The sequence below is a fragment of the Trachurus trachurus genome (genome assembly GCF_905171665.1).
Source record: "Trachurus trachurus genome assembly, chromosome: 22".
NCBI classification, from domain to species: Eukaryota; Metazoa; Chordata; class Actinopteri; order Carangiformes; family Carangidae; genus Trachurus; species Trachurus trachurus.
The window spans coordinates 3,359,156-3,372,705 of record NC_139907.1 but is presented as its reverse complement, the minus strand read 5'-3'; the positions used below and the strand labels follow the sequence as shown (position 1 = coordinate 3,372,705).

Sequence of the window (13,550 nt, the reverse complement as noted above, 5' to 3'; positions counted from 1 at the left end):
CCTCCTGCAGCCTAATCCAGCCCGGCTCCGCACGCCCACCTGAGGCCACGCCCCCAAAACTCTCTGAGCCAATGACAGAAGAGGCTGATTAGCACCAAGGTGTTGATTACACCTGTGATCTGTTCTTCTCTGGTTTGATTCAGAGGAAAAATTGATGAATTTCTGCACTAATGAACCAACAGTTTTTAGGTTTAAAGGGATAGTTCAACATTTTTGCAGATTATCCTATTGTCATAATAAGCAGTAGGTTCATTACCTTTAATTATCAGTGCATGTTGTTTTGAGATTGGTGGGGCAGAGACGTGAGCTGCTCAGGTGAACGGTACAGGTCCCCCGTCCCTCATCAAACTCATCAAATACACAATCCAACAACTCCACAACGCTCTGGTGGACAAGTTGTGACCTGCACATTCACCACGCTATGAGATAATAACACAACGTTACCAGACAGAGTTGTTTTAGAGGGAAATGCAGAGACTGCTTGATGAAAAACTGTCCCTGAAGGCAACGTGCATCAGCAGTTTTGCATGAATTTCCCTCTAAAACAACTCTGTCTGGTAACGTTGTGTTATTATCTCATAGCGTGGTGAATGTGCACGTCACAACTTGTCCACCAGAGCGTTGTGGAGTTGTTGGATTGTGTATTTGATCGCGGCTCTGCTCCACCGATCTCAAAACAACATGCACCGATAATTAAAGGTGATGAACCTACTGCTGTGACTATAGGGGTTTATGGTGAGAGGCAAAAATGTTGAGCACGAGTTGATCCAGAGTCAGCGATGAGGTGGCGATGAGGTGGTGGATGATCTGATCCAGAGTCAGCGGTGACGCTCTCGCCTCAGTAACTTGTATCAGATGCTGCTGAGCTCTGACCTGCCGGGGGATTACAGCGTTGACACTGCAGCTCCGCTTTGCCTTTGTCCCCCAAAACCAACGGGTTGTTGCTGCTGCTGCTGCTGCTGCTGCGTCACCGGCCCAGCAGCTGCCGTCTGCTGACACCGGCCTTTGTGTCCACGGGCCCTCGGCCGCCGGGGGGCCACCGGGGGGGCCGAGGGCCGAGGGCCGCGCTGCTCATTGTCTCAGCAAGACGCACGCAAGAGGCAGGTGTTTGTCTTTAAAACATGATCGTCCTCCTCCTCCTTCTTCTTCCACCTGGTGCGTGTGCAGATTTACAGTTTATTGTTTTTGTTTGTAAACTGCAGTTTGTCGAGTCGTAAATTTAAACTGGAGCTTTTTCACGCGATGATTAGTAACACCGACATAAAAGAGAGAAAGAAAGAAAGAGAGAAAGAAAGAAAGAAAGAAAGAAAGAAGAAACAAACAAACAAAGAAGAAAGAAAGAAAGAAAGAAACAGAAAAATAAGAAATATAGAAAGAGAGAGAGAGAAAGAGGAAAGAAAGAAGAAAGAAAGAAACAGAAAAAGAAGAAAGAAAGAGAGAGAGAGAGAAAGAAAGACGAAAGAAAGAAAGAAAGAAAGAGAAAGAAAAAGAAGGAAGAGAGAAAGAAAGACGAAAGAAAGAAGAAACAAACAAAGAAGAAAGAAAGAAAGAAAGAAACAGAAAAAGAAGAAATAAAGAAAGAGAGAGAGAAAGAGGAAAGAAAGAAAGAAACAGAAAAAGAAGAAAGAAAGAGAGAGAGAAAGAAACAGAAAAAGAAGAAAGAAAGAGAGAGAGAAAGAAAGACGAAAGAAAGAAAGAAAGAGAAAAAGAAGAAAGAGAGAGAGGAAGAAAGACAAAAGAAAGAAAGAAAGAAAGAGAGAAAGAAAGAAAGACAAAAGAAAGAAAGAAAGAGAAAAAGAAGAAAGAGAGAGAGGAAGAAAGACAAAAGAAAGAAAGAAAGAAAGAGAGAAAGAAAGAAAGACAAAAGAAAGAAAGAAAGAAAGAAAGAAAGAGAAAAAGAAAGAAAGAAAGAAAGAAAGATGGACAGAGCACACTTCACTTCCAACCTCTCTTATCCCTTCGAGTGGCCGTAGATCTGGTCGTTGTCATGGTGACGATGCCACGCTTCTTGTGCTGCTGCTGCTGCTGCTGCCTTGTTTTGTGTTACCATGGTGATTTATCAAGTTTTGGAAAAGGCACTGTGAGACGGAGGGATGAAGTGTGTGTGTGTGTGTGTTTCTGTGAGGCAGAATGAAGAGATGTAGTTTTTTACAATCATTTTCGTCGTCTTAAAACTTAAATCACTCACTTATCATCTCATCTTTTCAAAATAAAGTTCACAGAGTTTCTCCTCTTATCATCTGTTTTTTAAATCTCCGTTTAGTTTGGGAAAGAAGAACGAAATCTGAAAACAACCCTCACTCTCTGTGACTCTGTTGATCACATTAATAACTCTTTATATTTAACGACCAGGACGTTGAAGCTGCTGCAGAGAGGACACACAAATAATTGAATAGAAATATGAATTTGTTTTTGTTTTTTGCTGCAGCGATTTGATGCTAACAACCTTTAAACTCACAGAACCAGGACTCTGAGCTTTTGATTATTAATGTTTAATTTGTGCAGCTGAAAAATAGAAATCACGTCCAATCACAACAGAACCACAGCAGCTCTGGGTGAAATGAATGATGAATGAATTTCCAGTAAAATAGGAAAGAGAAATTAAATTAAATCGGCTCCATCTTCTCATGTTGGATAAATAAAGTGACTCAGCTCATGACGTCACTGAGTAAAGCTCAGTATGAATCCCAAACTCTTCTTGTGTTGTTGTTTTTCTCTCTGGTGCAGCAGGTGCTCTGCAGCCTTGTGGCTCATTTCTCCATAAATCCAAACTGAACATTTACACAACAGAGTCGTTCTGTCAGAGCAGAAAGAAGCTTCAGATTTACATCTCTCCTTTCTTACTCGCCTCTCCTTCTCCTCCTCCACCTGCCGTGGAGTCGGAGGCAGATGGAGACGTTTCCCCGCTGGGTCGGTTCGGAGTCGGACAGGTGACGGTCGGGACAAACGGCCGAGCTGCGCACAGGGTTTTGTTGACTTTATGGGCCGTATGAGCACTTGAATATCTCACGGTGCGTTCAGGACCCTTTGTTTTTACGTCTCTAAGCGACATGCAGCTGGATGCAGGACTGTAGACCAGCTGCAGGTGTGAACGTCACCCCTGAGCTCTGATGGTCCAGTCTGATCTGAACACAAGTTTATTTCTTTTAGACGTTTTGCTTCTTTGAATCCAAAACATGTTTTATGTTTTGATGGAAAGTAGCTTCCTGCTAAACTAGTGCACACATCTATTCATCTTTTTCCTTAAACCCAACAGAATAAAGAAAAAACAATAGGTCACATTAACACCTGATAGAATAAGAAAAGTGTAAATGTTCATTTATAACCTGAAGGAAAAGAAGCTGCTTTACCAAATTGTCTCCTCAGTAAATGACAGAAATAGAAGATTCAACTTTTAAGTAATGTTTTTTATCCATCATGTCCGTCAGTTAAAAGCGAATTTAAAATGACTTCAGTTGGACCCAGAGTCTTTATATTGTTATAAGTTGAGTATTTTTGGCCTTTTCTGAGTTTCAATTGGACAAAAGCACTAAAAGAGACTAAAAGATAATGAATAAATGATGATTAAAAACGAGAATAATAAAAACAAACCAAAAAACCAACAAAAAAGTTTAACAATTATCTATCTATCTATCTATCTATCTATCTATCTATCTATCTATCTATCTATCTATCTATCTATCTATCTATCTATCTATCTATCTATCTATCTATCTATCTATCTATCTATCTACTGATAGCAGCTGTGCTTAGGACTAATTCATGCCTTTATAATAGCATTCTCTCACTTGTCCAATATTATTACTATCATTTTATATTATTATTATTATTATTATTATTATTATTATTATTATAGTAGTAGTATTCTGCAGCCTGAGTGAACATGAACGTTGTTTTGACTCTGTAACCTGGAGTGAACCTGTCAGAGCATCCAGCTGTGTGGAGGAGGAGGAGGAGGAGGAGGAGGAGGAGGAGGAGGAGGGGACAGACTGACTGCAGAGTAAGAAGGAAGGGGAGTGATTGGGGGAGGGAGGGAGGTGTGTGCGTGTGGGTGTGTGTCTGTGTGTTTGCTAGCGGATGAGCCGTCGCCGTGGAGTCGCCTCCTCACCAGCCTGTAAGTAGCTCTCGCTCTCGTCCTGATGCCGAGCCGCCGTCAGGAGGCTGAGGGGTGAAAGGGGAACACGTCGGGGTTTTGTTGTGTTAACGAAGAGGAGGAGGAGGAGGAGGAGGAGGAGGAGGAGGAGGAGGAGGAGGGGGAGGAGGAGAGGCGGCGGCGAGCAGCAGCAGAGACGGGGGATGGGCTGAGCTTTGTCGGTGCAGGCGGACGCACGCGACTCAGCTCCGCTCCGTGTGTCTGGTGTGTGTGATGGTATTTAGACATGATGATGGAGGGAGGGAGCTCGGACAGCAGGTGTGTGTCTGTGTGTCTGTGTCTGTGTGTGTGTGTGTGTGTGTGTGTGTGTGTGTGTGTTGATGCACTGAGCCTTTAAAGCGTGTGTGTGTGTGTGCGGTCATAGCAGCATGGTTTTGATGTCACTGATGTTTCTCTCCGCCCCTTCAGGAACCGCCACGTCCTCACATCCTGCAGCTCTGAGCGCACACACACCTGCATGTACACAACACAACAACACACAACACACACAACGCAACAGCTGCATCACCAGACACACACCTCCTCCTCCTCCTCCTCCTCCTCTTCCTCCTCCTCCTCTCTGTGTTGTTGCAGCTCCAACGTCTAATTATCTGTTTAATCGTACAAACTGTTTTAATGAGTCAGAGAGTGAAGAAGCCAAATGCAGCTGCTGTGATGTGTGTGTGTGTGTGTGTGTGTGTGTGTGTGTGTGTGTGTGTGTGTGTGTGTGTGTGTGTGTGTGTGTGTGTGTGTGTGTGTGTGTGTGTGAGTGAGGCGTGTGTGTGTGTGATTTCTGCAGCTTGTTGCAGCGTTGCATCATCCAGATGTGCTGCCTGATGTGCAGCAGCAGCAGCAGCATGAAACACACAGAGCACCTCATTAACACTGTTGCCGATTGGCTGCTGATCAGAAACACTGAGACGTGTTGGAGCTGCAGATGTTGATGCAGATGTTGCTGCTGCAGCTGCATCAAGTTTAGTGAGTTTTACAGTTTCAGATACTAAAGGAAAAATCATGGATGTCAAACCTCCACTTCCTTTACTGAGCCGAGAAAGGAAAACTGAACCAAAACATGAGCAGTTGGTTTTGTAGAGGATGAACTTCTTGTTACTGCAACTATAAGATTGTTGCCATAGTGACCTTTCTCTCGGTGGTGTGTTAACGTGTGCATGAGTGAAATGACGTGAGTGTCCATGTGAAGTTTATCAGTTTTACTTCTGTCGTTGAAAACTAAACAAAAGTCCAAAATCCTTTATAAACCACATTTCCAATAGAAATCAATAGAGATACTTAAAAACCTGTGTGCATCTGATCAGCAACACCTAAAACGGATGACCTAACAGATCAATTGCATATTGCCTCACTTCCTCCTTACCAAAATAAAAGCTCAACAAAATAAAACATAAGTGAACATAAAGGCAAAAATGTCAGAACAGAACAAATATAAAACAACCTGTGATCAGCAGTAAAATAAACCAGAAGGCAGAGTGCAGTTACAGCTTCAAACATCCTGCTGATGTAACTTCACACAGGTGAAACAAGCAGGTTTTCATTCAGATTGAAGCAGCACACTCTTCTTCTCAGCTCTAGATAAATACAGAATAGAATACATTTATTTATTTATTTGATGAGGACAATGCACATTAATCAACATATCAGCGAAAAGCATCAATGTAAATATGCCGGAGTTAGCAGCACAGTTGCTAAATTTAATCTGTTGTCCTAATATAAGCAGGTAACATAGAAAAAGCAGAAAGACATTACACAATTAGATGTAGAAATCTTACACAAAAAATAAGCCTGCTTCACATCAAAGGTAAAAGTTCATACACAAAGTAGAAAAGACGTGTAGAAGTATAAAAGAAGATTAAAAAAGAAGAAGAAGCTATAAACATAGATGAATAAGATAAAGAGTAAAAACAGAGAATCACCTTCACAATAAAAGAGTGGTGGGCGTTCTCCCTCTTATTTCACTGGTAAAGAAAACAGTCTGTGTGTTTTTAAAGAAGGAATGAGAAGAGATTTATTTTTAATCCACAACAGGAGGTTTTTAGTTTGTGTGAGTAAAAAGTTTCAACAATTATATTTAAAAAAATAAATAAATCCAGTATTGGGCTGAAGAGCAGGGAAAGGTCTCTGCACTTGTTTGAATATACTGTATATAAGTGTGTGTGTGTGTGTGTGTGTGTGTGTGTGTGTGTGTGTGTGTGTGTGTGTGTGTGTGTGTGTGTGTGTGTGTGTGTGTGTGTGTGTGTGTGTGTGTTAGTGTGTGTGAGGGCAGCAGCAGTTCACTGTGTCACCGTTATGAAGCGATGTAGGTCACTGACCTGGGAGCAGCTCAGGAATGCGGCAGCAGCAGCTCTCAGATCAGTCAGATGTAGGTCAGTCATGAAGGCTCCTGTTGTGTCGGGACGTGAGAACCATGACAACGATGACGATGATAATGATGATGATGATGATGATGATGATGAGTCGCCGTGACAACAATGACGGGTGTAGACCAGACGGACTCTCCACATTTCTGCGATTCCTGACATTTCTGTTGCGTGACGTGATGAGGTGGTGTCGACGCTGAGACTCAGCTCTGACCTCAGATCAGTTCAGACAGGGAGGAGCTTCTGTCTGCAAACTGTTGTTTTTGTATTCACAATCAGAATCGGCCTTTATTGTCACTATACAAGTACAGCGACTTGTATTGAAACACTGGTTGAAGTTTAGTTTAGTGAGCAGCGCATGACAAAAACTGAATCTTACACCATAAGTTAAGATAATTCAGCTGCTTTGGAATCAGTTTGTTGCAGTTTTGCAAAATAGAAAAAGACGAATGTGTTTATGAACATAAAGATAAAAGGTTTTGATGCAGAATCTGTTGCAATGTCACATGATTCTTTATTACACACATTCACACACTGTAGTGTGAATTGTGAAGTGTGAATTCATCCGCCACTGAAAATAGTCCTGATCAAACATCATCTGTTCCTCCTGTTTGAATACACACTGCCCCTGGATTTAACTAAGCTAACAGGTCAGAGCCTCCCATTGGATAATTACTGCATGGATGATGATGTTTCAGCTGGAAATAACTTATTTAACCCGAACTGATGCAGTCTGTGTTAATCTGTTTCAGTAGGGTCAAATTATTGGCATCAAGAAAATAAAACGTCTAAGGAGATTGTTAAATCCACATTATTAAAGACTGGAAGGAGAGTGAGGAACCATCATCTTCAAGGAAGAAACATGGTCCAATGTGACCACAAAGTCCAGACCTGAACCCCACAGAGAATCTATGAAAAGTTAATGCAACTCTGGACGGAAATAAATGTTGTGACGTTGCAGAAGCTTATTGAAACAATGCCACAGCAAATGCATGCTGTAAACAAATCTAAAGGCGGTGCAATGAAATATTAGAGTGCGTGACTTTATTTTTTGGACGGGCGGTGTAGATATAAGATCAGAAATATGAACTTTTTAAAAAAAGATGTAACTAACTATGCATTGGAAACCAGAGTCATCAGTGTTGAAGCATCGACTAACTCCTCACTGATCGTGGTTGTTTCATTCAATTTGTACAAAACAGGAAAGAGAAAACCCAGAGGAACGATCTTATCTACATTTATTCACAGTTTAGGGTTTTCCTGGGAGTTTTTCCTCAGTGGATGTGACGGTCTAAGGACAGAGATGTTGTAATGATGCTGTGTAAAACTCCTTTGAGACAAACAGTTTGTAAATAAACTTTATAAATAAACTCTCTCTCTCTGTCTTTGTGTCCGTGCAGGGTGAGGAAGCTGAAGGAGACGCTGGTGACGGTGCAGCAGCTGGACAAGAACATGAGCAACCTGAGGACGTGGCTGTCGCGCATCGAGGCCGAGCTGGCCAAGCCGGTGGTGTACGGCGTCTGCCACAGCGACGAGATCCAGAGGAAACTGGCCGAGCAGCAGGTGAGACGCCGTCCGCTCCGTCTGCAGCATCTCCAGCTTTAAAGGGATACGCCAACATCTTCTTTTTAGGTGTCTTGCCTCACTCCCGAGTCCATGACCAGCAGATAGACACCATCCTTTCGACTGTGCGTGCAGTAACAAGGGAGATAGAGCCGTATCGCCCGTAATTAGCTTAGCTCAAACACTGGAAGTGTATGGGTAGTGTTAGCCTGCCTCCTACCCGAGCTGAAACCAGCAGTCAGAAGCTGATTTCATTTTAGCTCTAAACTCTGTAAATATATCACTTTATCGACATTTCAAACATGTTTAGGCGAGAAAGTAGCCGTTTAGATCAGCAGTGTGTCGTTAATTTGTCTAAATACCAGCTGTTTACAATTTTGTTCGGACGAATTCGGCGCTACTCAAGCTAGCCGTTGTGACCAACGCACTTCCGGTTACTTTCACAAAATAAAACACCCGTTGCCCTTTACACACAGAAAACCATGACGATAGAATTTGTGCTTTTACTTTGAAATAGGAAGCTAACCTACCCTCGATGTAGCTAGCTTGAACCAAAATAAAGCGTCTTTGCTTGAACCCTCCGTTTTGACCGATCTCGTCCCGTTAGCGGCATTTGACCGCTCAAGATGCCTTACCGGAGAGTTTTGTCAGCTCTGAGACCAAGATCGGCCCGCCGGTTTCCGTTTAGAGCTGCTGAAGAGTTTCTCTGATGACTTTAGGTGGAGGCAGGCTAACACTACCGATACACTATACAAGCTAATTACGTGCGATACGGCTCTATCTCCCTTGTTACTGCACGCACAGTCGAAAGGATGGTGTCTATCTGCTGGTCATGGACTCGGGAGTGAGGCAAGACACATACTTTTTTTTTTTGGCGTATCCCTTTAAAACATCCAGATGATAAACAGCTACAGCTTTGTGTGAGGAAATGAGGGCGATCTGGTCATTAGAGGCTGTTTGGCAGCAGCAGCAGCAGCAGGTGGAGGTGAGTGGGAGGTTGGAGCTCATGAATATTTAGCAGGCTGTCAGGCTGCATTAGCTCTTATTATTATAATTAGCAGTACTATTATGGGATCTGCTGCTTTTTAGAGCTTCCTCTATAAAAGGTGACAAATAGTCCGGGCGCCTTAAATCAGAAATTACGGCTCAATTTTCTGCTCCGAGCATCAGACACACAACTTCGGAAAAAGTGTCAGATCCAAACAGACCTCTCATGTTGTCTGGTTACCATGGTGATTTTGGGTCGGTGCTCTCTGGGAGAAGTGTTAATAATCCGTCCTAATGTCCATAATAACCAACACAACCAACATGTTGTCATCGCTGCTGTTGTTGTTGTTGTTTTGGGATCAGAAACAAATCTACAAAAAATAGCTACCTGCAGGAGAAGAGACGAGAGGGATGTGAAAAGAGCGGTTGCTAGGTAACAGTTCAACAGTTGATAATCGATGTTGGATTGATCGTTAAATGATGATAAGACAGGATCAAGTTGGGATTTCTAGAGTCAAGATTTAATTCTCTATTAGCAAATTGGGAACAAATTACATTTTTATTTAAAGCAGAAGTAAGCGATCCGGTCGTTTTCGCTAATGCTGCGTTCCAGGCAGGCTTTTGAAATCGTAAATTACAGCTTCAAGTCACAACTTACGACTTTGTAGCGTTCCAGGCAACCCACTCGTGTTTTTCCGGCCTGTTTTACCTGTGAAAGTCACTATAACGGCCACTCGTAACTTCTGACCCGTGAACTCGTACCAGATCGAACTGGTACAACTTCACAGGTCGGAGTTACGAGTTTCCTTGAACGCACCATAACAGTCCTCGTCCCTACGTCGCCACATTCACGGCGTCCCTTGGCTGCACACACAGCCCTGCATGCCGTTCTCTCTCCTCATTGGATAAAAACTGTAGGATACGATAAATGTTTTCTCCTCGGCTCAGAGCAGAGCAGAGGGACTGACAGACCCGTGTTTCAGACCAAACACTCTATGTAAGTGATTTCTGTCGGAAGATAGAACTATTTAAGACTTATATTAACACAAATATATCACTTACTTCTGCTTTAATTTAAAAAAGTTTCCTTCCTCCACATCTCTTCGTCTTCGTCTTCACCGAGAGAAACCGAGATCTCAAGACAGAAAGTGAAAAATGTTTAAAAAAATGAGTGTTTAGCAGGAGGAAACACTCTCACACACAGTTTAAATAAAAAAGGCCTAAAAAGGCGTCGGAGCCGAGTGGAGTCACCACAGGAAACTCTGGAGGTGAATTATTTTGCAGGAAGTTCCTCACTCACTCTCTCACTCTCTCTGGTGATGCGTGTGTGCGTCCAGCCCATAATAACCAAAGAGGCGAGTAGTAATGTGCTGCTGCAGAGTGAAGTCTCAGCGAGCCTCAGCCGTCCCCGCTGGGCCGCAGCGTCGCTAATGCAGCGATGGGGGGAGGAGGAGGGGAGGGGGGGGTTCAGAATAAAGCAAATGGATTTCATCCTGTTTGTCCATTTGTCGTCCGCGGCGACGCTGCTTCAACTAAAAGCAAAGGAAAAGGAAAGGAGGTGGAGGAGCAGAGAGTCGCCCAACATCTGGATCACATCTGTTCCTCTGACCACATCAGGACCTTGGTCTTTGTTCTCTGCAGGGTTTTTTCTTTTTCACCTTTGTGTTAAAAACATTCAGTTTGAGTTCATCTCTGTTCACCTGCTGCTGCTGTTAATGGAGCTGAGAAACACAACAGCTTCACCGAACAACACAACGAACTAGAGTCAGTTCAGCTCACTGGTTTAGAATCAACAGGGCCGTATATGTGTGTATATATAGTATCTATATATAAGCAGGTGCATCTCAATAAATGAGAATATGATGGAAGTCAGGAGTCGAATAGAGTAAAACTCAGATGTCAGAGACTTCCAGATTCATCCAAATGAGCACAAACTAACACAGAATAAAGACAGCACAGGGACATACCATAAAATAAGTTAAAATGAATTAAAGTGCAGATGTAAAGTTGGAAAATGGAATAAAATTAATCATAAAGTCTTCCTAACCGAGACCATTTAAAGGCTTGTGACACCAGCAGGTTACAGTGGTGAACTTTTTCACTATGTTCCTACTTTTTGAGATACTGAATTTAGGCTTTTCATTAAAAGTAAGCAATAATCATTACAATTAAAAGAAATAAAGACATGAAATAATTCAGTCTGTGTGTAATGAATCTGTATATTTTATGAGTTTCACTATTTGAATTGAACTTTATACTAAAATAAATGAACTTTTCCAGGATATTCTGATATTGAGATGCAGTAGATTATTGAAAGACTAAATCCTCTGTTAAGTCTTATGATATCAGAGAATTTACTTTATTAGAGCCGTTTTCTATTCTGTTAATCTTATTACTATTACATTATTGAATTGACTGAACTGTTTTTAGCCTAATTTATTTATATTAGAGCAGGAACGATTATTTTTTTATGATAAAAAGTGGAGGTCTAAGTTTGTGGCGGCTGCTTCTGAAAGTAAAATCAAGTTTATATAAGTTTATATTTTCAGTTCAGAGACCAGGACCACAGCTAAACTGTAGGCTCTAAACATGTTACATTACATCAGTATGTTAGTTTAGACTTTTTTGTCGTTTTTTTAGAAAAGCAGCAGGTTTCAGAAAGTCGACCAATCAGGAAACAGTGAATAAATTCAACAGTGAATGAAACCTGTCAGAGGAGGCAGGGCCACAGCTTGATTGACAGAAGTCGTAGTTTTTTGGGGGTTTTTTCTGACAGGTGTAAAAAATGTCAAACCGTTCACCACAGATGAGAGGAAAGAATAGAGAAGGAAAACTGAAAAAGACGGGACTTTTCTCCTCCTCCTCTTCTTCTTTTTCTCTCTCTCCATTAGTGGATGAGGGACGGCTGAAACGGCTCCTGTGTCGATGGGCTCTTTAAAGCCTTCACCCGTCACCATGGCAACCCAGAGAGTGGTAACTTTTGAACAAAGCAGCAGAGTGCTGTCAGTCAGTCAGGACTCAGGAGGGGCTGCACGTGCACACACTCGTGCACACTCACCCAAAAAATATCAGAAAAGCTGAGGCTGTTTTTATAGAGTCAGATAGAGTTCATCTCTGAGTTTATAGCGTTTTCTTATTTTTCTTCTTATTCCATAATAAGTAAAGAACAAATCAACAGGTTGACGGTTTACAAAAAATCACTTCATAGAAAAACTGAAAAATGTTCTTTTAGTTTTCTAATATTTTCATTCAACAAATTCCAGCTGTAAATGCAGTTTTTTATTTACTTTATGCATCGTTACCTTTAATTACAAGCTATTTTTAGAATGGTGGAGCAGAGCCGTGAGCTGCTCAGAGCTACGCTACGGAGGCTCATGGGATTTCTTGGTTTCCCTCATCAAACTCATCAAATACACAATCCAACAACTCCACAACGCTCTGGTGGACAAGTTGTGAGCTGCACATTCACCACACTATGAGATAATAACACAACGTTACCAGACAGAGTTGTTTTAGAGGCAAATGCAGAGACCTACTCCTAAAACTATAGGGATTATGGCAATGGGCCAATTTGCCAAAATGTTGAACTATCCCTTTAAATCTGCACAGTGACTTTTTGAGTGTGCAGGATTTGGTAATTTCCTTCTCAAAACCTTCCTAAACTCAGTGATGTGATGTGAACACTGCTTTACCACCAGTTTGGCAGCTGCAAAGAGAAAAACTCTAGAAAACACGTTCAAGGACTTTTAAAATCTTTGGAAAAATCCTTTAACTTGTCTTGAGTTTCAGAGCTAACCTCTTCAGATTAATCGAAACCTTTATTTAGACGTTTGCAAACAACAGATGATCCTTGTCTCCATCTCATTTATATAAATATTAAATTCTACGTCTAGTTTCTAATCATCTGTAGCGCTGAACATGTGTTTCTGGATTAATCGTGAAAATAATCTGCAGGTTGAGGAATCTTGACTCGTCTCCTTTAACTCTTCATGATCTCCATGCAGTCCCTGGTTCACGTGGTAACAGATGGTCACATCACATGTGCAGAGATGCTGAAGGACGAGCTTTGACCTCTCTGACCTTTAACCACCTGACTCTAGATCAGTTTGATGCTTGTTTCCTCCTCAACGCTCATCACTGTTGAAGCGTCTTCTCCTGCATCGTTTACTGAGCTGTATCTGTGTGTGTGTGTGTTTGACCTTCAGGACCTGCAGCGCGACATCGAGCAGCACACGGAGAGCGTGGCGTCGGTGCTGACGCTGTGCGACGTCCTGCTGCACGACGCCGACGCCTGCGGCAGCGACTCGGAGAACGACTCCATCCAGCAGACGACGCGCAGCTTGGACCGCCGCTGGAGGAACATCTGCGCCATGTCCATGGAGAGGAGGATGAGGTGAGAATAAACACACACCAGAACATCCAGAACATCTGAGTGATGGAGCTGAGAGGAAAGGTTGATCTAGAAGGAGAAGGTTCAGTCTCTGGGGAACATG

The 13,550-nt window shown here is 42.4% G+C and overlaps 1 protein-coding gene across 1 annotated transcript in view; it reads left to right on the top strand.

Moving 5' to 3' along the window:
- syne2b (spectrin repeat containing, nuclear envelope 2b) overlaps positions 1-13,550 on the top strand; it is a gene marked incomplete at its 5' end in the record, with an annotated part of 175,557 nt that overhangs the window by 144,534 nt on the left and 17,473 nt on the right. The window contains 2 exons of the mRNA XM_083998509.1: positions 7,908-8,070; positions 13,263-13,450. Of these exons, the coding sequence (XP_083854635.1) occupies positions 7,908-8,070; positions 13,263-13,450 (351 nt within the window). The remainder of the gene's footprint in view (positions 1-7,907; positions 8,071-13,262; positions 13,451-13,550) is intronic.